This window comes from Sturnira hondurensis, unplaced genomic scaffold (assembly GCF_014824575.4).
Source record: "Sturnira hondurensis isolate 20B ecotype Veracruz unplaced genomic scaffold, ASM1482457v3 Scaffold0002039, whole genome shotgun sequence".
Classification (NCBI taxonomy): domain Eukaryota; kingdom Metazoa; phylum Chordata; class Mammalia; order Chiroptera; family Phyllostomidae; genus Sturnira; species Sturnira hondurensis.
In genome coordinates this window covers 3228631-3255196 of record NW_028074670.1, presented here as the reverse complement: position 1 = coordinate 3255196, position 26566 = coordinate 3228631, and the positions used below count along the sequence as shown (strand labels likewise).

The 26566-nt window shown below is 42.5% G+C and overlaps 1 protein-coding gene across 1 annotated transcript in view; it reads left to right on the top strand.

Moving 5' to 3' along the window:
- The window catches only part of DNAH6 (dynein axonemal heavy chain 6), a 261664-nt gene that overhangs the window by 169740 nt on the left and 65358 nt on the right, over window positions 1-26566 (top strand). Inside the window, exons 50-60 of the mRNA XM_037039592.1 lie at window positions 1534-1701; window positions 2169-2404; window positions 3537-3798; window positions 4902-5025; window positions 5437-5633; window positions 6605-6808; window positions 7529-7654; window positions 12896-13060; window positions 14929-14996; window positions 16985-17165; window positions 23768-23947. Of these exons, the coding sequence (XP_036895487.1) occupies window positions 1534-1701; window positions 2169-2404; window positions 3537-3798; window positions 4902-5025; window positions 5437-5633; window positions 6605-6808; window positions 7529-7654; window positions 12896-13060; window positions 14929-14996; window positions 16985-17165; window positions 23768-23947 (1911 nt within the window). The remainder of the gene's footprint in view (window positions 1-1533; window positions 1702-2168; window positions 2405-3536; window positions 3799-4901; window positions 5026-5436; window positions 5634-6604; window positions 6809-7528; window positions 7655-12895; window positions 13061-14928; window positions 14997-16984; window positions 17166-23767; window positions 23948-26566) is intronic.

Genomic DNA, 26566 nt, shown 5'->3' with positions numbered 1-26566 from the left:
TGAAACCTGACAATTTGAATCAAGTTTTCTGACTCACCTTCAAAAATTTTATTCCTAGGTGCCTTCTCTACCAGATACTATCCCTCTGATCCCAGTTAAAAGTTTCCAACCACTGGGAAGTAGGGTTTACATCCACCAACCAAAGCAAAGTGCTCTATCTCTCTAGCGATTCTCAGCCTGCTCTCCATCCTGAGGAAACAAGTGTTTTAAAAAACACTTGAGGCTGAAAGTTGTCTTGAAAGAAAGGGTTTATTGAGCCACATGCTAGCCAGAAAAAAGGATCAGGTCCTGAGACATGCAGACCAACCACCAGCAGCAGGGCTGGAGGGAGAAAACTGTACATCCACCATCCTGAGCCTGACAGGGCTCTTTCATACAATGAGTTTGGGGAAGAAAGATGTAAGTTTTTCTGAAAGAATTTACATTGGTTATTGCCGCCGCCCGCGGCAGCAAGGGTGGTCGCGAGGTGAGGCGAGGGACTTAAAAGAATGGAGAGGACCATAAGCTCTGCTGGCAAATGGCAACTTTATTCAAGGAACTGCTGGCTTATATGCAGAACTGCAGTGGCCTGAGAACAATGTTGTTTTACAAAAGTTTGTACACTCCCGAAAGCTATCAAGAGGGCAAGATGTTCTCATATCCTGAGAACATGAGCCCAAAGATAACAGTGTCCTCATGACTATCACTTCCTTGGAACATGATGCATATGCCAAGATCTTGTTCTTTCCTTCAAGGCTGAGAAGGAGAAGGTCCGGAAGATGTCAAGATACCCGCCGGCTCCAGGGACCAGAAACCAAGTCCCGCCACCATTTTCACAGTGGGGGCTCTGTCCTTGGTCCCCTGCGGCCTGGCGGGCTCCCACAGGTTATAGATAAGGGGGTTGGAGAAAGGGAAGCAGGAAGAGTTCTGGGATAAGTGAATTGTACATCAAGAAGTATTTGATGCTTTTGGATTGGTTGTGGACAACAGTTTAGAAGGTTCACACATAAGCAAGATATGCTGGTGCCTGGCGGCCAGCTAGATAATCACTGAATAGCCACATAGATGTTGAGTAAAAGTTTCAACAGATATTCAGAAATATGAGCAGTCTTTTGTTAGTTAAGATCCATGGCTACTAACTGATTAATTTCCTTGTCTCTTTCTCACACCCTCCAGCCTGCTGTAATTTAATTTAGGACATCTCAGGATTTTTCTCCTGTCACAGCTCTCAGAACTGTGACCTCCAGGAATTTCTATCTGAACTTGTCTCTCATTCACTCAACATGTTACCAGGCTACCACAGAAAATAAAAATAACACAATGTGTGTCCTCAGTGAGTGCCCAGGCAGCACAGATCCAGACCTACTGTGGTGAATGTACCACTGTCATGTCCTGGCATTTTGTTACCTGAAGATTTCTTTACATTCACAATTTTAGTATTACAAACTAATATGCCTGGTCTGCAGATGTAAAATTATACTACATGAGTAAGAGATGCCAGTAAACTTACAGTTTATGATACTTATTATACTAAATATTTTCATTGTAATCTAGGCATGTGACCGGGTGAAGAATGGTCTCACCAAGCTACTGGAAACAAATGTACTAGTAGATAAAATGAAATTAGATCTTTCAGCTTTAGAACCTGTCCTTTTAACAAAATCACAAGATGTTGAAGCCCTGATGGACAAATTGGCCGTGGATCAAGAGAATGCCGATCAGGTACAGAGTAACCTGGCATTGTGGGTGAGAAAGCTTTGGTCACCAACTGACTGCTTATAAACAAAGACAAATGATTGAATTTTTTAATTTTTTATATCTTTAAAATAACTGATAAAGTTAGTAATGCTTCCAAGTTGTAAACAATCTCCCTTCCATAAATCAGTCTTGATTCTCTCCCTGAAAATGAGTGAACCCAAAGAGCAGCACAGAGTTGTGAGAAAAGTATAACAATATAAAGTACCTATTCTTCTCCTAGAAGGAACTGCTTACTCTGATAACTTTCTCTCCATCATTGTATCAGTGTAGCATGAGACAGACAGAGGAGAGGGTAAAATTCTGCAGAGCTAATCCTCTTTCGTCGCTGGTCTAATCTAAGGGGCAAATATGACTCATTATTTCTGGCTTGGTTTTTAAGAATTGAAATTCAAATGTTGAGACCACTTAAGCAGTCATGTTTCAATGGTTAGGTCCGTAACATTGTGCAAGAAGATGAAGCAATGGCAAAAGTGAAAGCTGAAGAAACCCAAGCAATAGCTGATGATGCTCAGAGAGACCTTGAAGAAGCCCTGCCTGCACTTGATGCTGCCAACAAAGCCCTGGATTCCTTAGATAAAGCAGATATATCTGAAATTAGAGTTTTCACAAAACCCCCAGATCTGGTCATGACTGTTATGGAAGCAATTTCCATTCTCTTGAATGCCAAGTGAGTAATCCAGCATCATCTATTGCCAAAACACCTGATAGAATGTCTTTGCTGTTTTTCTCCGTTTTCATTCTCTTCTCCTCCCTCTCATTGATTTGGTCAGTCATACAACAAATTGACTAAACAGGCATTTTTTTGAACATCTGTTTTGTGCTAGATGATAGCTGGTATACAGTTCCTCCTTACAAGGTACATACAGTCTTCTGGGGAGACAGACATGAAAATTTTTAATTTCGAGACATGAGAAAGTTGTGTAGTATTAGGAATATGAGATAAGAGTGCCCCAGGGAGATGTGAGTAGGTGCTTTGAAAGATGATGCTCAGGTGGAGAGTGGGACTGTGGGGACAGCCCAGGGACCTTTGATGTTCATGGGCCGGGCTGGGCTGGGCTGGGCAGGAGGGCAGTGACTACGTTATGAAAGGTCTAAGCAGTTCAGACTTCATCTTGGAGATTCTTGAAGATAGGAGTTTTCAAACTTTCTCTAGTAATACAATCTTTTTTCCTAATAAAAATTATTTTATAGGAAACTATTCTATGTAAAACTGATCAAAGCAAGGGAGGAGGGCCGAGAGCACCCCCATGCCAGGCTTCCCTACTAGCTCTCTGGTCAGCTCCTTGGCAGGGCCTGGGAGCTCTGCAAAGCACAGGGGAGAGGCACTGGGGACTGAGAACCACGAAACATTTTCAACATAGTCGGATTCTCATTGATAAAGACCAATTTGGCAAAAGTTCACAGGAGGTGAGGTTAACTGAGGAACAGAACACCAGTTACAAGGCGATTATATACTGTCCTAGCAGGAGATTAATAATCTAAACTAAGGAAAATGGGGTTAAAATGTGAGTGCCTGGAGCATTCTAAAACTAAAATTATTATTTCTATAATAGCTTACATTTCTAAAACTATGGTTTTATAATTCTTTCTCTCTCAAAACTGGGTAGTATGAGTCACTAGTCATTTAATTACCTGTCTGCCCATAAACTGTGGTGTGCATAACCAATTACTAGGCTTATAGTATTAAGATTAAAACTACCCACTTTGGGGGATAATATCATAATGTTCCCAAAGTAATATATTTTTTGTTCTCATATTACTTTACTACAGTGCTACTAACTTACATGTCTGTCTTTCAGGCCTGACTGGTCAACAGCAAAGCAACTTCTTGGTGACTCTAACTTTCTAAGGAGACTTTTAGAATATGATAAGGAAAATATAAAGCCACAAATATTGGCAAAGCTTCAAAAGTACATTAATAATCCTGATTTTGTGCCTGAAAAAGTAGAGAAAGTGTCCAAAGCATGTAAATCCATGTGCATGTGGGTAAGAGCGATGGATTTGTACTCTCGGGTACTCAAAGAAGTTGAACCAAAGAGACAAAAACTTCGTGCTGCACAGGTGTGTTATCTGCATTGTGATATTTTATAAAATTACAGGCCATGATCATCCATCATTTAAGCTCCCTTTATCAGCCACTGTGACCCTGTGCAATATAAATAGTAGCAATGCTCTTGATAATTAGTTTTTGTTTTAAAAAAAATTGCTGGCAAGAATTGTTTTTTCAGAAATGACCTCTAAAATCATCCCTCTTCCAGCATAAGAGGAAAATGAGTTCTTAGCGTATCCTTATTGCCTAGTATCTTGGAGGTCCCTTTTAGCTCTAGGATCTGATGCTTTATGTTTCCACTTTCTAAGTGCTCCCACCCTTGATGGTGCCCTGAGATTATAAAAACCTGCTCAAGTCTGCAGTTGGCAGTGAGGTCCCAAGCAGAACAGAGAACAGTCATGTATTGGAGCAGGTTACTGAAAGGGCTGTGGCTGTAGAGCAGGGATTGGCAAACATTTTCTATAAAGATTAAGATAGTATTTTCTGCTTTGCTGGCTGTGAGGTCTCTGTTGGGGTTACTCAAGTCTGCCCTTGCAGCATAGAAACAGCCATCAGCAATTCATACAAGAATGAGCATAGCTGTGTTCCAGTAGAACTGTATTTATAGACACTGGAACTTGAATTTCATGCAATTATCATGTGTAATGAAATACTATTCTTTTGACTTCTTTCCCAACCACTAGCCTCCAAAGCACACAAACCCAGGCAGCAGGTTGATGCTGTTCTGCAGGCCATAGTTCGCATACCCCTGCTCCAGAGAACTGGTTAGGGTAAACCAGTTTTCACTATTCCATGAATATTTCATTTGTTTCATCATTTAAAGTTGATAATCAAATATAGTAACTAATTCACCCCAAATGCTTGGTAAATCTGTTTCTCTGTTCTTTCTATGATTTATTTTGTTGGGCTTTGTTTTTGTTTTGTTTTCATCACTTTGCTTCTGCTCTTAGTTTATTCAAGTTTATATTCGCTTTAATTTTGTATATTATATCAGACTCTTTAAACACATTAACAAGGAAACATAAATCCTACTTTTTAAAAATGCATTATAAATGGGACATTTAACCTTATTTTAGGCCTATTAATAGATATTTGTTTCATTTTATTTTATTAGGCTGAACTTGACATTACTATGGCTACTCTAAAAGAAAAGCGAGCATTACTGAAACAAGTGGAAGATCAAATACAAGCCTTACAAGATGAATATGACAAAAGTGTGAATGAGAAAGAAAGTCTGGGTAAGTAACTCATAAAATATATTTTGGTCAGGAAATGTCCAAAATATATTCACAAGTAGAAAGAGTTTCAAGTCAGTCAGTCATATCTCAGCTTTCATTCAAGATGTAGAATGTATTTCCATTACACTGTTGCATTAAGTGCCTTCCAGTACAAAATGAAAAGAACTGGAATACTGTACATGTTCAACTCCTATATATGAAAACAGCTCACTGGGGCATGTTGCATTGTGGCACAAAGCAACACATGAATTTTATACCAAAAATAAATACCACAGGGGCAGAGAGAGTGCTGTCTTCAGCCAGAGTAATTAAATAATGCTAATTCTGCCATAAGCAGAAGCAGGTGAATAAACATCTTATGTTTTAGGAAAATATTAAATTATATAACCTGATTTTCTTAAAACTTTCTAGCAAAGACCATGGCCCTGACAAAGGCACGTCTGGTGCGTGCAGGGAAGCTGACGGCTTCTTTAGGAGATGAGCAAGTTCGATGGGAAGAAACCATCCAGAAATTCAATGAGGAGATATCAAATATCATCGGGAATGTGTTCATAGCAGCAGCCTGTGTGGCTTATTATGGAGCCTTCACGGCCCATTATAGGCAGCTGGTGAGTAAACTCACTTTCTCTAATGAGTGGTCAGAAGCCACTGAAACTGTGCCTGCGGGAGAAGGAGGAGAGGTCATTTTTCTGAGTCACTGTGGAGGTTCTCCATCAGGAACATTTTTTATACAGCCCCAGTCGTTCTCCGCTCTCATCAGCCAGTGATGGTCTACTCCTAGTCTTTTTCCTTAATACATCCCCCTTTCCCTTTCCCACCTTAGAAAGTTATTCCTTACTTACTTCCACAGCACGAGAACCTGGGGAAAGAAAAAGGCTCAGGGCATCCCCTACTATTATGATCAGATGTGGCATCAAAAGTCAGCCAGGATGAAGAATTCTGACATGGTAGGAAGGGCCAGTCAATAGGACAGAGCAGGACTCTAAACTATCTGAAATTATTTTCAAGTCATTTTAATGAAAGGCCTTCCTAAAAATGTTTCACCTTTTGTATTACAAAACCTAGTAGGTGTAGGACCCATAGACTCTACAGGAGCTGAGCGACCATCTGACACCATGTAGGCAGTGGTGCCAGTGGTGCCAGTGGGGACAGACAGTTCTCTGTGGTGGACAACTCTACCACTCGCTGAAGGAGGTGACATGCTAGCATCCCTCTCCCCACCCACTAATTGCAGGTAGCTCCCACGGTGGTTGTGATAACCCAGCTTCTTCATGTGCTTCCAATCTCTCCCAAGAAGGACAATAACCCCTCATTGAGGGTTACTGGGGTAATCTTTGTCATTTACACATGAGAAAACTGAGGTTCAGATGGGGTGGTGACACATCCAAAGCCCCAACTCATTAATGGTATTAGTTCTAGAACCCAGGCCTCCTGATTTTAGTTCACTTCTTGCGTCCCATGATCTGATGCCAAGATGCTTGGGGAGCCTGACAGGACTCACTGCTAACCAACATTTTGTGTGTGTCCTCACGCACTGAGTGTTCCTGTTCTACACAAGTGAGCTTCCCTCCCTTTGCAGCTGATAGAGTGTTGGATCCAGGACTGTCAGTCTCTGGGAATCCCAATCAATCCTTCCTTCAGTCTCATCAACATTCTTGGTGATCCCTACGAAATATGGCAGTGGAACACGGATGGGCTGCCCCGCGATATGACATCAACAGAAAATGGCATTTTGGTTACTCAAGGGAGACGATGGCCGTTGATGATTGATCCTCAAGATCAGGTATGTAACAAATGCTCTTTCAGATAAAAAGCAACCTGTTAACCCTGCCCAACAGTGTGCTGTCTATTACAAACTCTGTGAGTGGACTTTAACAGACTAGTGAGATCTGGGGGACATAGACCTAGAGGGAGTTTACAGTCTTCTAGCCCAAGTCCCTCATCTTGTGGCTGTTGAAAAGGGAAGTGTCCAAGTGCTCGCATACTTAGTTTTGATTGATTTGTTTAGGGGGTCGACCATTACTTTTCTGTTTCCTATGTGAGCAGAAATTCATTCTTGTATTGTCCCTGTTGCCATATGGTCTAAGGAGTCAAAATGAAGTAAGGGTCTGATGAATTTTAGGGCCAGCCTACCTACAATTTATAGAACCTCACTAGCTGACTCCTAAACCCATGGTTCAGATTATACTAAATGGGATTTGGAAAAGGAGCAGTCGTGAAAGCAGAAAGACAAGTTTGAATCGCAGAAATATGAGCTTTTATTCTGGGTGGGTCTTTTCTTTATTTGTTCCAAACTTGAATAAAAAGGGAAAATTCCAAACAGGCCTAAAACATGTTTTTATTTGTGGGGAGTGGTATTTTATTTTATTTTATCTTTTTTTTTACCTCTCAAAATTGTTTTTAGATTAAACAAAATTTCTAAACTTTACTCTAAAAACTTTCACCTTCTAGCCATTTATAAAGCTCTAAATCAAATGCCCTGCTCTGTGCTTTTCTCATACAGGCAAACCGTTGGATAAGGAACAAGGAAAGCAAAAGAGGTTTAAAGATCATTAAGCTCACGGATAGCAATTTCTTACGCACACTTGAAAATTCAATCCGACTTGGTTTACCTGTCTTACTGGAAGAGGTTTGCTTTTCACTCTTCTTTTCTCATGCCAGTTCCCAACTTTCAGATCGCATCTGAAATCCCATACACGCCATATCTGTGTCACGCTAAAGACACCAGTCAGGTCCATGTTCAAGTTAGTCAAACCAATTGATTTGCTTCCTGAACAATACCCTCCCTTGCACATTGGGAGCAATCTGTTGATCAAAAAGGTTGGAATGGGCTGTTTTCTGACCCCACTGATTCTCAGGCCTCATCGAGGGTCTGGGTGGTTAGCTGCCTCAAAAATGCCAAGCAGCAGTGCCATCAGGAGCTGTCCACACACACAAGTGAAGCCAGCAAAACAGTCCCGATGGCAGATACATTGCTCTCTACTTACATAAGGTCAGAAGTAGATAAAGTGATGTGGTAACAATGAACTTGTTTGTTGAGTCTAAGTACTCCATTTGTTCAGAATCATTCTGAGAATGGATGCTATTGAAATTGCTTGGTCATTCAACATACATTATTCGAGAAAGAATGGCAACATATACAGATGTGGTTGTTGCCCAGTTGTTTACAGTCCAGCTGGGGATGAAGACAGAGAAAAGAGAGAGCAAGTGAGAGAGAAGGGGAAGAAGAGAACTCGTGGTAAGGGCTTTAATGAGGCAAGCCAAATGCCAGTGCAGCTGTGAAGGTAGATGGGGGAAATGAACTTGGATGCATGGCTACAGGTGGTAACATGTGAACTGTGACCAAATGATAAGCTCAGCCATGTGAAGAGCTGAGGGAAAAGGGCTTCCCAGGTGACGGGGACAGTGTGTGCAAAGACTTGGTCAGTAGTAGTGGTTTACTTACCTAATTAACCATTCTACTTGTATTAGAAAAGAATGCGTGGGTGAAAGCATGGGCTGTGAGCTGAGCCTCTGTTTAACCACAGCTAGAACTATCTCTGCTGCAGCGTGGTGAGGAGCTCAGCAAAGACCACTGACTGGGGCAGCTGAGCCAAGGCACCAGCATACTGCCTGGAATACCAACCACTGTTGGCCTCAGCTACCACAGACTGTATGCTCACTAGATGCCAGACTCAGTTCTTGGTGTTTCATATATACTAATTCTTTTTTTAAAATATATTTTATTGATTATACCATTACGGTTGTTCTATTCCCCCCTTCATTCCCCTCCACCCTGCACATCCCTTCCCCCACCATTCCCCCCTTTAGTTTATGACCGTATGTCTCAAGTTCTTTAGATTCTATATTTCCCCTACTATTCTTGCCCTCCCCCCATCTCTTTTCTACCTACTGTCTATGCTATTTTCTGTACCTTCTCCCACCTTCTCCTCCTCCCACTCCCCTGTTGCTAACCCTCCATGTGTTCTTCATTTCTATAGTTCCGCTCCTGATCTAGCTGTCCTCTTAGTTTGCTTTTGTTTTAGGTGTGGTTGTTAATAACTGTGAGTTTGCTGTTCTTTCACTGCTCATATTTTTATCTTCTTTTTCTTATATAAGTCCCTTTAACATTTCATATAATAAGGGCTTGGTGATGATGAACTCCTTGAACTTGACCTTATCTGAGAAGCACTTTATCAGTCCTTCCATTCTAAATGAAAGCATTGCTGGATAAAGCAATCTTGGATGTAGGTCTTTGGATTTCATGACTTGGAATACTTCTTTCCAGCCCCTTCTTGCCTGGAAGGTCTCTTTTGAGAAATCAGCTGACAGTCTGATGGGTACTCCTTTGTAGGTGACTGTCCCCTTATCTCTTACTGCTTCTAGAATTCTCTCCTTCATTTTAATCTTGGCTAGTGTAATTATGATGTGCCTTGGTGTGTTCCTTCTTGGGTCCAACTTCTTTGGGACTCTCTGAGCTTCCTGGATTTCCTAGAAGTCTATTTCCTTTGCCTGACTGGGGAAGTTCTCCTTTATTATTTGTTCAAATATGTTTTGCACTCATGGCTGTTTCTTTTCCCCTTCTAGTACCCCTATAATTTGGATGTTGGAATGTTTAAAGATGTCCTGGAGGTTCCTAAGCCTCTCCTCGTTTTTTTTGAATTCTTGTTTCTTCATTCTTTTCTGGTTGGATGTTTCATTCTTCCTTCTGGTCCACTCCATTGATTTGAGTCCCAGTATCCTTTTCATCACTATTGGTTTCCTGTGCATCTCCCTTCATTTCAATTTGTTTAGCCTTCATCTGTTCCTCTAATTTGTGACTATAATCAACCAGTTCTGTGAGCATCCTGATAACCAGTGTTTTGAACTGTGCATCTGAGAGGTTCGCTATTTCTTTTTTGCTTAGAGTTATTGGCTCTGGGGCTTTGAGTTCTTCTTGAGTCATATTTTGGGCTGTTTGTGCCTGTTACGTATGAGGGGCAGAGCCTTAAGTGTTCATCAGGGTGGGGCCACTCAGTTGCTGGGTTGTGTGAGGGCGGGGTCAAAAGAAAACAATGGCTGTTCCCTCTGCTGCCTCCCGCCACAGGGGCCATAGGGTCTGTCCCACTGTGTGCAAATGTGCGACTACAGTCAGCCCTTTGTGCACTCACTGTGTTCCCCTGCTGGGGCTTGCGTGGTCCGTCTCACTGCTCACTCCTCTGCTGGTTTATCTGCACGCAAATGTGTGACTGCCGTGGTCAGCCTGCCCCGCACCCTCACTGGGTCCGAGCTGCTACCCTGGCCACCTGTGCACCTGGGCCAGGGGATCTTTTCTGCCCGACCCTGCTCCGCTGCTGGCTCCACCCCTCTTAGTGGTCCCGGTTGAACGGTTCGTAGTTGTTGGACTTCCGTATAGTTCAATTTTCTGTTCTCTGGCTGCGTCTTTGTTTACTAAACCTTTGCTGTATTCAAACTTGGTTGTGGGGGAAGGTACAGTGTTTCCACCTACACCTCCATCCTGGCAGAAGTCCCCCCATGTATTCTAATTCTTTAACCCTCACTGCAGCCTTGAAAGGTAGTTACTACTATTATCTCATTTTACCTATGAGGAAACTGAGGCACAGAGAAGTTAAATAAACTGTCTGAGCAGCTTTGTACACAAAATCCACAGCAAATAACCATGCTCCCAACTCAAGCTGCAAAGAGCATGAGAAGCTTCCATGTGTGGCTTCTGGCCTTGACCATAGGTAAGGTTCTGGAATAGGTCCTAGCTCCCCATTCAAACCCTGATGTTACAAGAGACAGTAAGGTCTCTCAAAATCTTGGGCATAGTAATGTGAGCTCCATACAAGATTCTTAAACCCAGTTTAGTTCATAGCACAGGTGGTCCTAAGGGAATTTCTTTGCCCGTGGCCATGGATGGAATATTTCCTGTGATGATCTGCCCCAGGCTAGCAGAGGCTTTTAACTGTAGCTGAGGGCTCAGGACCCCCACCAGGAACAGGGCATCTGACTGACCGGCCTCTCCTGCCTCCTGTGATTTGAAGTCATTAGCATTATATATACAGCTGCTTTATACATTTTGTAAGCTTTGTCTCCACACATTTGTGGGTGTGAAATCTAGTTAGTCAAACTCAATCAATATTTTTTAATGAAATAGAACAGAATTTTAAAAGCACAAAATTGTATCATGAGTAGTAAGGGAAATTTTATCTCATAAACTTTTAAGAGTTTACATGCTTGGGTACCATGTCACAGTGTGAAATAAATCTGTTAACTATCAATTATAATTAAATTTTGACAGCTCCTGAGCCATGGCCCCATCACATGCATGCTGACATACCGCTGTTCGTCATCGGGTGGGGGGTGGGGGGCTGTTGACATTGTCTGCATGTTCAAGTTCTTACCAATAATCAGATTTGCTTTGAGGAGAAAAAATAGCTGTTTTTTAACACCTCTATATAATAGAGGTCCACAAAGTTTTCTGTAAAGAGCTAGGAATTTTAGTTTTTTCAGGCTCCAAACAGTCTCTTTACACATACTCTCTGAACAAATATTCTTATTTTATTTTGGAGGTTTGTTTGTTTGTTTGTGTTCACCACCCTTTAAAAAAGTTAAAGCCATTCTTAGCTCAAGAGCTGTGCAGAAACAGGCCTCAGAGGGCCAGACTTGGACAGCGAGCAGTAGACTGCCAGGTCACGACTTGGACAACCAAGAAAACAGACGTGTCTTTTCTGCCTGGGCCTGTTAAATGGCCGCCCTGCAGTGACTCTCGTTTCTTAGCCTCTTCCTCCTGGGGGTGAACAATGTGTTGCCTTCACATGTTCTTATTTCCTTAGACTATTGATAAAACAATCACTGGAAAATGTATACTGTTAGAAGTAGTGAGTGGACATTACAAAATATCTATCACTAAAAATTGCCTGTTCAAAGTAAATTGAGGCCTAAAGAATTTGGAGAAGTTGATGTCATCCATTTGATGGGGGGAATTCCAAAGTACTTTATTTGAAGGAATGCTACAAATGAAAGCATGCAAGTGGATGATTTGGTACAAGTTATAGAAAAGGTAAAGGCAACTCCCACACGTATGCACAGATTTGCTGACCAGGGACGTCACCCCCGTGGCTGTGGGAAGCCAGCCTAAGGGTGAGCTCCCAGGGAGTACTTGTCAAAGACACCCTGCCATTCTAGATTCAGGGCCCTCCTCTTGTACAGATTGACTACAAGTTCACCCAAATCTTTGATGGAGTCACTCAAATATTTGGGTGAACTTGTAACCAACCTGTACAAAAGGAGAGTCACCTGCTCATTCAGGTCACGAGTCTCAATGAAATCACACATATTGGGGTCATCTTTGTCAGTGCCAGTCTGTGCAAGCCCAGTAGTAACTAATTCACACTTTTTTCCAAATGTAAAGCACGCTCTGTTATATTCAGCCCATTCTCCCAGTCATCATGGTCTGAATCCTTGGTATCCTGAGGGAAGATTTGGCCACTTCATTGGTTCTGTAGCTTCATCAGTTTCTCGGCATATTCCCTCCCTTCATGACATTGGTGAAGAAAATACTTGGCAAACTTATTCAAAGCCTCGTCACAGAGGTCAAAGTAGTAAGACGTGGATGGGTAGACATGGGAAGCATAGAGCTCCAGGTTGATCTGGTGGTTGACGGCAGCCTCCGAGTCCTGGGGGTAGTTCTGGCTATGTGGCACTGGAGCAGCGGCGGGGACTTGGGGTGTCCCAGGGTGCTGTAAGGGGGTGGTGGAGGGCTGGATTGAGAGGCTGGCTGGGATGAGCGATGAGCTCCAGGCTCATCCAAGCACTGGCAAAGCAGGAAACCACAGCAGCTTTTGGCAGACTGTGATGTCATCCATTTTAATACCTCATTCTTTGTACTTTTGTTTTAATTTTTAAGCTTAGAGAAACCTTGGATCCAGCTCTAGAACCCATTCTTTTGAAACAGACCTTTGTAAGTGGTGGACGACTGCTCATTCACCTTGGAGACTCAGACATTGATTATGATAAAAGTTTTAGGTTCTATATGACGACCAAATTGCCGAATCCGCACTATCTGCCTGAGGTATGAGCTGTGGGTCTAGGATTCCAGGTCAAATGGACCATTATGGTGGATGGGTCTCTGAAGTGTGGTGGATTCCAGCCAAGGGAGCAGCCTTCTCCCAGCTCCCTTCTCCCCTCCAAAGCCCCTTTCCCTCCATCACCTTCCACTCTTACCCCTCTTCTGAGTCCTGTTTCAGATTCCAATCACCCTCTTGCTGGCCATCTAGTTGGGACTCAGATGCTCCCGGCTCAGTCCCCAGGCCATGCCTCACTACCATGCACACCGCTTCACCCTTCTCACCATCTCCCTCTGGTCCCCAGCTGCTCCTTACATCACAGGGCACCACTCCCTTCTCATCACTCTTCTCTCTCCTGCAGCACAAGGCCATTTGTATCCTCTTAATGTGGCTGATACGTGAATCAGAGTTTAATGAAAGTGTACAGAAGAGGGGGCTGTCGATGTTTAAGTGGACAGACACCCACGGCATCCAGCCCCGAACAGAGAGGTTGTCTGCTTGAAAGCCCTGGTGACTGACAGCATCGGAGAATCACAGTTCAAATGCCCAGAGTGTCTGGGTTTGGAGTTCAGGGGGAGAAGTTGTCTTGTCCCCTTCCTCATGCTCTCAGACTGTTTGAGGGAGCTGTGTGAACCCCACTTCCATACACACCATGGTAGCCCCAGAAGAACCTCCACTCCTGTGCTGCAGGGCCCAGGGCAGACACAACAGCAATGCAGGCAGCTGGGACTCCTTTCTTCCCCCTCACCCAGAAGGGGCTCTGAGGGGCTCTCCCTCCCCAACCCCACCCCACAGCTCCAGGCACAGCCCAGCAGGGCTCCCCTTCTCTAATGGGACTCCACAGATCAGAACTTGATTCCTCACCAACCCCCACCCCCCACCCAGACACACTTTTAAAAATATCTTTAAATATGTCCCTTTGAATCGTGTAGTTTTCAGTGTAGTTACTGACTTTCCCATAGCCTGTCTTCACAGATGTGCTCAGGTTGAATGAAACAGACACGCTTCTTGAATAAGGTTGGCGTTTCCCGTGTCAGCCTCCAAGGGGTAAATTGCGCAGCTGCTGCCAGAGTGCATGTCCAAAGTTCTGTTTCTGAGTTTAGAAAAGTGACCAACGTGCCAACTTACAATCTCTGATTTCTCAGTTAACTTTTGAGAGGGAGCATCACACACCTTACCCAGCCCTAACTTCGAGACTGTAGGCAGTCATTCTATTACTTCAGGGACTTGTGCAGATTAAATAGGAATAACTTATAAAACACGTGACAAACACCTACTCTTACTACATTTATTCTTTTTGTTGTTGACTTATTCAAACAATGCCAGAATATTATAATATAGTAATAATCATAAAATATTATGATAGGCAAAATATGTAAAGCTCTATTATCAATAATGTCTTCTTATTAACTAGGACATACTATGTAAAAGTTACTGTAACTGAGTGATTTTATTACCTCAATCGGTCCTCACAAATACCTAATGAGTTTTTATTGCATCCCAATCTTCAAATATGAAGAACTAAATCCCAGCTGAGTGAACAGCTTGTGCAATATCATACATTACAAAAAGGTGCACCTGGAACTTGAACTCAAGCCACTGATTCTATAGGCCTACTTCTTTCTAACCCTTCACTGGCTCACCTGTAACTGTCACATTTGAGGAACAGACTGTCACCACACTGGCAGAGAAAATTATGATAAGATTTTGTAAAACATAGTATGCTTGGTGTGTTTGGACATGGGTGCATATGTTCACAATTAAACCTGAGATATACCCAGCTGGGTAAGAAGGAGCCATGTTCTAATAAAGATGCACTTATTTTATTTGTCTGAAAGTAAGCATTTTCATGGACACTATACTTCTTTTCTAGGTGTGCATTAAAGTTACCATCATCAATTTCACTGTAACCAAATCAGGCCTGGAGGATCAGTTGTTAAGGTAAAAATAGAAGGCAGGGGTTTCTAATATTTTGTTAAGAAATTTTAACGAAGAAAAATTTAATACATGAAAAGACATCATCACTTGTGAATCCTCAGTCATAAAGACACAGTAAATGGCTGAGTTTCTTTCCTTTTTCATCAGTTTTCACAGCTGTTGATCCAGGACCAGCTGTTCCACACCTCCACCCCCCATACCTGTTCCACACCTCCACCCCTGTCCACAGTCTCCTCAAGGAGATCAGGGACATGCTCTTAATTCTCGGCTACTCTTTGGGCCAGGCCTGCAGCCTGGCCTTGCCTCTTCCTCTCAAGTAGGGTTTCCAGTCCTGAGCAATTAAGTGAAGTCAGTTATTCTATGATTTCTAGAGACTCACTGCTCCCTACTATGGGGAAGAAAAAAAATACCTGCTACTCCCAAATATACCTTTTCTGTTTCACTTGTCTCTGGGTGCTTTCTCAGTGTATTTCATTTTACCTACAATTGTCTACCTCAAAAAAAAACCCTTCCTGAATATATTTTGTATATGATTAAATCTCCATTTCTCAAAAATGAGATTATGGGTTATTTATATTAATCATCCAAATTAGCCAAGAGGTTTAGGAGGCAAAAAATTTTAAATATTTATTAAAATAACATTGATGTTACTTAAAAACTAATTACATATATGTGTATTCATTAACTTTAAAGGGAAACCTAATTTAGACTCATATTCAAAATCAGTATAATCCTTTATGTGCAAGTTAAGGTTATCTTGATTTTCTCCTGTAATTGCTAATGAGTTTAAGCCTCGTTTTCCCTGTTTGTTTTAGGAATCTATTCTGCCGGCTGCTACCTTGCTTGAATTCTGCTAGGCTAACCCCCTCCCAGACAAAGGGTATTTCCCCACATTTATGGATATGTTATAAGGACATAAAGGAACATCTTGCAAACCAGTTTATTCCCACAAAGAGCTGAGTTTAGCTGTGCCACGAAACTGTGGATGTTAGGCTGCCTGGGCAAGAAGCAGAAGCGCCCTGACCAGCGCCCTGACAAGTGCCCTGAGACTCAGTCATGGGTGCAGATTCCCCAGGCTGTCTTTTGTACTCCACTCTTCCGAAAAATTTCTGAGTTTAAATTTCAAATTCATTTAAACAAATGAATTTGCAGTGATGATTTCTTATGGTCCTATGGTCTTCATATAATAATTTTTAACATTTCGGAATTCAGCACGTACATAACAAACAAACAAGGGGCTACTACATGAGGCAGTTCGAGTGGGTAATAGCATGTGCCCTCGAGTGGCCCACCCAGGAACAAGCCCAGCTCTGCCTCTCAAAGCCACTGCACCTCAGGAAATGACCCTAGCTTCTGTCACTCATCTGCAAGCTGGGGTGATAACCACCATGCCCACTTCACAGAGGCATTCAAAGGATTAGAAGAGACAATGCACATAAAATTACTCTTAGCAGGATGCCTCACACAACATGATGCTTAATAGCATTAGCTTCTGCAAACAGGGCTGGAAGCAAATTACGAGAGGGCAGGTAAAGGGAGACACAAGTTTACATGTTTGGCTGGTGGAGTGGGGGAGAACAACGATCAGTAAGGCCCTTTTATTGCACGCAATCAAAAATCATTTCCAGGAGGTGATGGGATTTCAGAATCTCCCATGTTCGTATGCAAAGAATATTCCAGGCACTGTTTTCAGCCTAGCATGAGCAAGCATTAGAGACAGAAAATGACCGATTGGAGAGTTCCAGGACTGAGCAAGTTTTCCTAAGAGAACATGAGCAAAAACTGTGGTAGGATGTAGGTTTTGAAATACAATATAAAGAATCAGAATTAATATGTAGTTCAGTGAATAACCATTATATATACCCAGTGAAAGAGGGGCCTTGTGCATTAGGACTTGTCCAGTAGCAATAGTTCTCAGCTAGGTAATTATATATATGCACCTTTAGGGCACTGACAAAGCTGTAATATAGGTATTCCAATTTTGTTTCCAGTGATGTAGTGCGACTTGAGAAACCTGAGTTGGAAGAACAAAGAATTAAGCTCATTGTGAGGATCAACACTGATAAAAACCAGCTGAAAGCTATCGAAGAGAAAATCTTGAAAATGCTCTTTACGTCTGAAGGAAATATTCTGGACAATGAAGATCTTATTGAAACACTTCAGGATTCAAAGGCAAGTAAAAGATTTTTAGTATTTATAAAAGTGTGTAACTTCAAAAGTTACAACAACGAGTTACAACAGAGTTCTGCAAAGTCTTTTAAAGCAAGAATGGCAGCCACACCTGGGCTGGCAGGGGTGTAAGTACAAGTGTGCCTGGCTGGCACCAAAGGAAACATGTAATGTAAAGAACTGGAATAAGATATAAGTTGAAAGGAACGACATAATTATATATTCATATCAATGTCACCCCCTCCAGGAAGCCTCCCTGATATTCCCAGCTGGAATAAATCTCTTCCTCCCTGGAACATCTATAGCACCTTATCTGAACCTCTGTTACACCACGTGTCATTGTTTATCTTATGTCATTAGTACCTAATTACATGGCTTAACTCTTCTGTTAGGTAGTTAACTTCTATGTACCGGACTCTGAAAAGTTCATCATCTTCTTTCTCCAAGGACTAAGCATAGTGCCCATAAATGGTGCTCAGTAAAATTGTATTGATAGTAAGATAAAGTTTTACATAAAATGTATATCCTACACTAAATTATTTCTAAAATTCAAATTATAATTTTAAGTATACTGGTAATACAACTTACAAAGTGATTTTCTATTCATGAGAAACATGAAATAATTTCTTAAAAATCCCTTGATGGGGAGTACAAATACCTATGGTCTTTGCCTTTTATTGATGTCAGAAACGGTTATGTTTTATATTATATAGTCTCAGGAGATTTCAGTAATAATAATAAAGTAATCTCGGGTCTTCCAATTCCTACCTCTCTTTGCTTATTTGTTCATAGGGCTCTTTATCCTCTTTTCATTCATTCTTCCTTGGGTTTTTCATTTCTGGTAGTTGGCTGTTAACCCAGTTATTTTTTCATTGAAGTTTTACATGAAAATTGCTTAAAGAATAAAACACTTCTACAAAGTTTGTTATGAAAAAATAGCATTCCCTGCCTTCACTACCACCCACCATGACTCTCTTCATAAGACAACTACTTCCTCTCCTGGTCACTTGGGTTTTTACATCTTCATGTCCTGGTCACTTGGGTTTTTATACCTTTTCTCTAAATAATAGACTCATGTTGCTACTTCTTGAGTTTTCTCTTCCATTTTTTAATAAGTAAAAAAAGCTTTATTGTTATTTTACTGCCTGGCACATTTATTTTTTATTTATATTTTATTATTTACGCTATTCCAGTTGCCCCAATTTTTCACCCTCTACCTCCTCCATCCAGCCACCCCCCCACCCACTCCATCGGGCCATCCCCACATCATTGTCCATGTCCATAGGGCGCGCATATGTTTTTTGGCTACTCTCTTCCATATGCTGTACTTTACATCCCCATGACTATTCTGTAGCTACCAATTTGTACTTCTTAATACCTTCACCTTTTTCACCCATCCCCCCTTCCCATCTGGCAACCATCAAAATGTTCTCTGTATCTATGATTCTGTTTCTATTGTTTGTTTATTCATTTTTGTTTTTTAGATTCCATTATTGATATATATGTATTTATTGCTATTTTATTATTCATATTTTTATTTTCTTCCTCTTCTGAGAGAAGACCCTTTAACATTTCATATAATACTGATTTGGTGATGATGAACTCCTTGAGCTTTTTCTTGTCTTGGAAACACTTTTTCTGCCTTTCAATTCTAAATGAGATCTTTGCTGGGTAGAACAATCTTGGCCATAGGTTTCTGTTTTTCATCATTTTAAATATTTCTTGCCAATCTCTTCCAGCCGGCAAAGTTTCTTTTGAGAAATCAGCTGACAGCCTTATGGGAGCTCCCTTATAGACGACTAACTGCTTTTTTCTTGCTGCTTTTAAGATTCTCTCTTTATCTTTAAACTTTGGCATTTTAATTATGATGTGTCTTGGTGTGGGCCTCTGGGTTGATATTGATTGGCACTCTCAGTGCTTCCTGGACTTACATGTTTATTTCCTTCACCAAGTTAGGGAAGTTTTCCTTCATTATTTTTTCAAATAGGTTTTCAATTTCTTGCTCTCTCTTCTCCTTCTGGCAACACCATGATGCAAGTGTTGGTATGCTTGAAGTTGTCCCAGAGGCTCCTCACACTATCCTCATATTTTTGGATTATTTTTTCTTCTTGTTGTTCTGATTGGTTGGAGTGGGTTTTTTCATTTGTTTGTTTGTTTGTTTTTTGCTTCCTTATATGCCAAATCACTGATTTGATTCTTGGCTTCACCCCCTCTACTGTTGATTCCCTATAAATTGTTCTTTATTTCCATTAGTGTATCCTTCACTTCTGACTGAATATTTTTTATGCTGTTAAGTTTCTCACTATGTTCATTGAGCATACTTAAAACCAGTGTTTTAAACTCTGTTTGTCTTCATTTTGTTTAGTTCTTTTCATGGAGTTTTGCTCTGGGTCATGTTTTTATTTTTTGTCTCCTCATTTTGGCCTGCCTCCCTGTGTTTGTTTCTATGTATTAGGTAGAACTGCTACATCTCCCAGGCTTGGTAGAGTGGCCTAATATAGTAAATGTCCTATAGTGTCCACTAACACAGCCTCCCCTATTACTCAAGCTGAGTACTTGAGGTGCACTCCCTCTGTGGTCTGTGTACACCCTCCTGCTGTAGCTGAGCCTCGATTGCTGTTGGCACATCCAAGATCAGCCACTGCCTATGGTTTTTTGGAGTTCCACGGCATAAGCTACAAAGTGATCTACAGAGGGCTGCTACTTATGCTGGACTTAGAGGTGCCCAGGAGAGGCCAAGCTGTGAACCAAGGCTGGCTGCTGCTAGTGCTGGCCCTAGGGCAACTTTGTGAGAAGTATGGAGCTTGCTGAAGCCAGACACTGCTTGTTTGAGACAATTTAGAAAAATCTGACAGATGGACCAAGACCAGCCATTTGTATGGAACAGCCACTGGAAACAGCTTAGATGGGCCCAAAAGCTGGGTGGGGCCAGGCCTCAGGGAATCACCAGGGTGGGGAAAACAGTGTGAGCCATATTGGCACTGGAACTCTGGGCTGAAAGGCTTGGTGTGGGGCTGGGACCCCTCACTCCTGAGATATCTGTCCTAATTTTTGTCTGCCACACATGGGTGTGGGACCAGCTGTTCCACACCTCCACCCCTCATACCAGTCTCAATGTGGTATCTTCTTTAATTCTGTAGTTCTAGGACTTCCATTCTGCTTGATTTCTGATGGTTCTGAATGAGGTTGTTTTATAATTTAGTGATAATTTTGATTTGGTTGTGAAAGGAAGCAAGCCATGTTTACCTATGCCATCATCTTGACCACAAGTTGAGTTTTTGTTGTTATACATTAACTGTCATCTAAACCTCTGACACACACATACTTCCCATCCCCCAGCCTCCCTCTCGTTATATCCCGATGGTAGCTAAACACCCAATGTTCACACTGCCTGGAAGTGTGAAGATCTGGCTGCAGGTATTTTGGGAGGCTGAGAAGAGAAAAGCTCAGTCTTAGCACCCAGCATACATACACTTACCTAATCCTTCTGTTCTCAATATGTTTTCTCAATTTGGCCATCAACTGTGCCTCGTTTTCTTCCATCAAAAAAAAATTCCTCTCTTTTAATTTCCTCAGGGTGAAACTTCTGTTTTTCAGCCAGGGTAGAGAAGGAACAATCCCCTGGCTATGTAGTGTAGGGAGATGACCTGGGAGTCGATCAGCCAATTCTCATTCTAGGCCCTTCCCACATTCAGTGGTACTCAGCCATTGAGGGGGATTCTGTTTTATAAACTGGGTGAGTTCTTGGCTCTCCCTTTGCCAGTGTAGGAATCCATTTTCCTGGGTCTGTGAAGACATTACCATTCTTCTGTCTGCTTTCCAGTTCTCAAAATTGTATTGACATTTCCTCTTCCATTTCTCCTTTGTGGGTTTGCACTGTTTTTTAAAAATCCTTTACTATCATTTTATTGTGGTTTCAGCAGGGAATAAAGGTTAATACATGTGTTCTGACCTCCTTCTTTATCTGTAAGCTAGTTTCTTTATGTTTTTGAGGCGTTGCCTGGGAGATGGCCTTTCTATAGGGCAGAGATAGGGCTGACAGACCCTGGGCTGTATTTCCTGCCACTTCCTGCCCAAAGTTTTTACTCCCCTAAACTCCCCAAATCCTCATTTAAAAATATGTATCATATTCCCTAACCATTGCCGAAGCCTTAAGTCTGTAGGGCATAATACCTATAAGTAGTTACTAAACTCAACTGAGGTATATAGTCTTCTAATATTCCCTGGTAAAAAGAAATAAGTGCCCACTTTGCTTTCACTTTAACCCTGGGTTCTGCACTGTCAAGGCCTTAAGCTTCCTAAAGAACAAAGAATTGTTTGCCAGTCTTCATGATCCATCTGCTCCCATAGCAACTTCCTTTTTTTCTGCTCATATATAAAAGCTTCAGTTGAGATCAATATTAAGATTGAGGTTCCCCACTCAACTCTTCCCTTTCTTATCCTTAAGGTCCCTAAGGGGTCAATACAGGGAGAGTTTGAGCCTTTTTTTGTTTTGTTTTGTTTTTTAAATATATTTTATTGATTATAACATTACAGTTGTTCTATTCCCCCCCTTCATTCCCCTCCACCCGCACACTCCCTCCCCCACTATTCTCCCCACCCCTTAGTTTATAACCACGTGTCTCAAGTTCTTTTTTTTTTTTCCACCTGGACTTCAACGGGTTTGTGGGGTTTTCTGCAGCGATGTTCTGCAAACAGTGCGTCGTTACGCTCCCAGGAGGCAGCAAGGTGGTCAACAGCCCTTTTCGCATTGTTTAGCCTATCGTGAAGTTTTTATTTTTATTTTTATTTTTAATTATATTTTATTGATTATACCATTACAGTTGTTCTATTCCCCCCTTCATTCCCCTCCACCCGCACCCTCCCTCCCCCACCATTCTCCCCCCTTAGTTTATAACGACGCGTCTCAACTTCTTTAGATTCTATATTTCCCCCACTATTCTTGCCCTCCCCCTACCTATTTTCTACCTACTGTCTGCTATTTTCTGTACCTTCTCCCCACTTCTCCTCCTCCCACTCCCCTGTTGCTAACCCTCCATGTGTTCTTCATTTCTATGGTTCCACTCCTGATCTAGCTGTCCTATTGGTTTGCTTTTGTTTTAGGTGTAGTTGTTAATAACTGTGAGTTTGCTGTCCTTTCACTGTTAATATTTTTCATCTTCTTTTTCTTAGATAAGTCCCTTTAGCATTTCATATAATAAGGGCTTGGTGATGATGAACTCCTTGAACTTGATCTTATCTGAGAAGCACTTTATCTGTCCTTCCATTCTAAATGAAAGTTTTGCTGGATAAAGCAATCTTGGATGTAGGTCTTTGGATTCCATGATTTGGAATACTTCTTTCCAGCCCCTTCTTGCCTGTAAGGTCTCTTTTGAGAAATCCGCTGACAGTCTGATGGGTACTCCTTTGTAGGTGACTGTCCCCTTATCTCTTGCTGCTTCTAGGATTCTCTCCTTCATTTTAGTCTTGGCTAATGTAATTCTGATGTGCCTTGGTGTGTTCCTTCTTGGGTCCAACTTCTTTGGCACTCTCTGAGCTTCCTGGATTTCCTGGAAGTCTATTTCCTTTGCCAGACTGGGGGAGTTCTCCTTTATTATTTGTTCAAATAAGTGCTCCACTCATGGCTGTTTCTTTCCCTCTTCTGGTACCCCTATAATCCAGATGTTGGAACGTTTAAAGATGTCCGGGAGGTTCCTAAGCCTCTCCTCATTTTTTTGAATTCTCATTTCTTCATTCCTTTCTGGTTGGATGTTTTGTTCTTCCTTCTGGTCCATTCCATTGATTTGAGTCCCAGTTTCCTTCCCATCGCTATTGGTTTCCTGGACATCTCCTTTCATTTCAATTAGTTTAGCCTTCATATGTTCCTCTAATTTGTGACTATAATCAACCAGTTCTGTGAGCATCCTGATAAATAGTGTCTTGAATTGTGCTTCTGAGAGGCTGGCAATTTCTTGGTCACTTAGAGTTATTGGCCCTGGGGCTTTGAGTTCTTCTTGCGCCATCTTTTGGGCTGTTCATGCCTGTTCCGTAGCAGGGTCGGAGCCCTAGGTGTTCACTAGAGCAGGGCAACTAAGTCGCTGGGTTGTGACGCTGTATGTGGGGGTGGGGTCAAAGAGGAACAATGGCGTCCTGTCTGCTGCCTCCCGCTGCGGCCCCCACAGGTGCCGCAGCTGCCACCGTCACCGGGGTCCACGCGTTTTGTCCCACTGCACGCGAGTGTGCCACTGCCATCAGCCCTCGCCCCCTGGGGCCTGCATGGTCCCTCTTACTGTGTGCGAATGTGCGACCACGGTCAGTCTGCCCCACACCCTGACTGGGTCCAGGCCACTTGCATGCCTAGGTCTGGGGATCTGTCCTGCCCGACCCTGCTCGCTGCTGGCTCTGCCCCTCTTACCATCCCCATTGAATGGTTAGATGTAGTCGGACTTCCATATAATTCAATTTTCTGTCCTTTGCTGTTGCTGTTTGCTGAAGGACACATTTGCTGTTGTCCTTCTTTTGGTTGTGTGAGGAGGCACAGTGTGTCTATTACACCTCCATCTTGGCCAGAAGTCCCATCTTTTTTAAACAGACCCTTAAGAACTTGTTTTCCTATGTTTATTCAGATCACATCTGGCGCCATTAAAAGCAGGCTGAAGGAAGCAGAGTCCACTGAAATTATGATAAACATTGCTCGTGAGAAGTATCGTCCAATAGCCACTCAAGGCTCTGTTATGTACTTTGTCATTGCAAGCCTCTCAGAAATAGATCCCATGTATCAGTATTCATTAAAATATTTTAAACAGGTAAGTGTAGTGTGATTGTTGTTAGTGAAATGTATCTCTTGGGTTTACCTTTGAGTTTCCTTTGAGTTTCTTCTTGTCTCAGATAATCATGAGTCTGCTTGTCGGGTTCAGTCCTCCGGGAGTTTGGGTTCAGATGTCCTGCACAAAAGCAGCTCTACCTGCCATGTTTCCTAAAGATGGGCGTGCCCAGTGTGCTCAGAACACTACAAGGAAGAAGAAAGGAAGACTTCCTCTCGGCTTCCTCGACTAACTGGCTTGCTTGTTTTCCTTCTTGCCTATCTTTCCTCTTTTCTTCTTTTAAGAGCCACAGCTCCATGCTATTACTTTCTCTACAGGAATCCAGCTTATTTTCCACTGTTAGTGTTTATCCTGCCCTATCTCAAGTCCCTGACAGCACTGACACTGAAGCAAATTAATTGGTCCGTGGTTTTTTTTTTTCCCCAGAACTTTTTATACATCTGGCTATCTTCCCATCCCAGGCTTTAATTTGGGGAAGCTTTCCTTTGTCCCTTTCCCACATTCATCGTATTACTGTAAAACTTTCTTGTCTTACGATGGTCTCCCTACTTGATCTCATACTCACAGTTAAGTTTCATGTGAGGTGTCGTGAATAAGGTATTTCCAGCTGTCATCTTCTTTGTGGCGGCACTGCAGGTCTCCCAAAAGCAAATTCAGTGTCAAAAATCTTTTACAAGCAATGTCAGTTCACTGGAAGATTTGCAGGGAAGAAAGAGAGTTTGCATCGCTCATTACACAGCAAATCTTAGCAAGCACCCCACTGCCCACCCGCCGTGGTCCCTCTGTTTACCTCCAGGATTTCTCTCAGCTACCATGATCCCTCCGACTCAGCCCACCCACATCCAGCCTCACTGTCTCAGTTCTCCCATCTACCAGCTCCTGCTCCCCTCTTGTCTATATGGTTGTCTTTTCAATGCAGAGTGGTTTAGCTTTCTTTTGCTTCTCTAATCATCTGTGCTCATACCTACAGCACAACTCAACAGACAAAGGCCTCTCTGCATATGCCACTCACAATAGAAAACAGTGGAGGTGTATTGTGTTTCCCTGCAGCACACCTTTGCTTCCTGATAGAGGCCCTGATACCTTTAGCTGGTGCTGGCTCTCACATTGGAAGCCAGGTCAGTCTATACATAGTTTTCAAAACACTGCTCCACACACCTGGGATCCTAAATGGATTTTTACCATTACCCATCAAAAAGTTCACACACCAAAGTTATGTTCAACCTGTGACTGTTCTGTCTTTTGAGCCACACTTCCCATTACCCCCTGCAGCAGCCAAATTGACCATTTACATTCCCCAGACTCTCTGGGAACTTTATGTTTGTGGCCCTCCCTCTGTTCAGAATGCCCTCCCTCCCAGCTTAAATGCCACCATCTCTAGTGAACTCTGTTTCTGGGGCTACAGTCATCTGGAGGTTTGAATAGGTTGGACATACACACTGGCTGACTCTCATGGCTGGGCTGTTGACAGTGGCCTACATTGGTCGCTCCACATGGCTCGGGCTTCTCACAACAAGGCAATTGGTTTCCAAGGGGGCACCTCCCCAAAGCAAACATTCCAAGAAACCGAGGTGAAAGCTTCAAAGTCTCCCCAGACCTAGCCTTGGAGGTGATACATCATCACTTCTACTGCAATCTCTTGGTCAGCTGAGTCAAGGCTAGCTTGATTCAGGAGAAAGGGATTTAGACTCCACTCATCAGTGGGAGGAGTAGCTGACAATTTGTGTCAGTCTTGTACCCAACACATTTGCTATGCCTCATATGGGTAAGCAACAAGATGATGCCTGCAGGAAAAAACTTGGTCCAAAGTAATAAAAACTGAATGTTTCAACAGCTTTTCTATGGAGGGTTAAAAACAGACTCTTTATTCCTGAAATACTAATGAAGTATTAAATGGTTCTCAGCATCATGAGGAAAGACAGGGGTGGGTAAGGTTTCAATCCTGCCTTCTGGGAATCAGACTCTAGCAGGAGAGAGAAGCCCACCACCCAAAGCAATGTGCTTCATCTCACTTTGTGCTGTGGATCTTTTGAGACTGAAGTCACATACCTCCCCAAGCCCTCATGAGACCCTCTCAGTCTCTGCTGTAAGGTCCCCTTTCACCATGACTTCCAGACAAGCCCACAAGCTCAGGCTCTGCTCAAGCCTCCTCCTAATGTAGCTTGGAAGTTTTTAGATCTTCACATGCTACTTGTAGGTTGCAGGAAATGGCACCTCATGCCCAAGCCATCGATGCCACCATCTCTGCTGCCTTCCCAGTGTCCTCAGTATGTGAGGTACCTCCGGGGCAGGAGGCCTGCTCTCAAATTTCCAGAGAGGAAACAGGGAGGAAGGAAGTCTCCTATAAAACTGGTCCTCCTTAAATCTCAAGGAAAATTCTGGCACATTCTTCTCTCACCCTAAACATTATCTTGGAGAAGGGCCAGTAAGAGTGTATGACTCACCTTGCCCTCACCTCTCACCCCAAAGTGATTATCACATCTGAGCCAAGGATAGGAAAACACTGGTTCTGCCAGCCCACCTCCATTCTCAACATTCTGTCTCTCATCAAGATGATGCCTTATGGGTGTTGTCAGGAGTCTGGCATCAGTCTATTTCTGA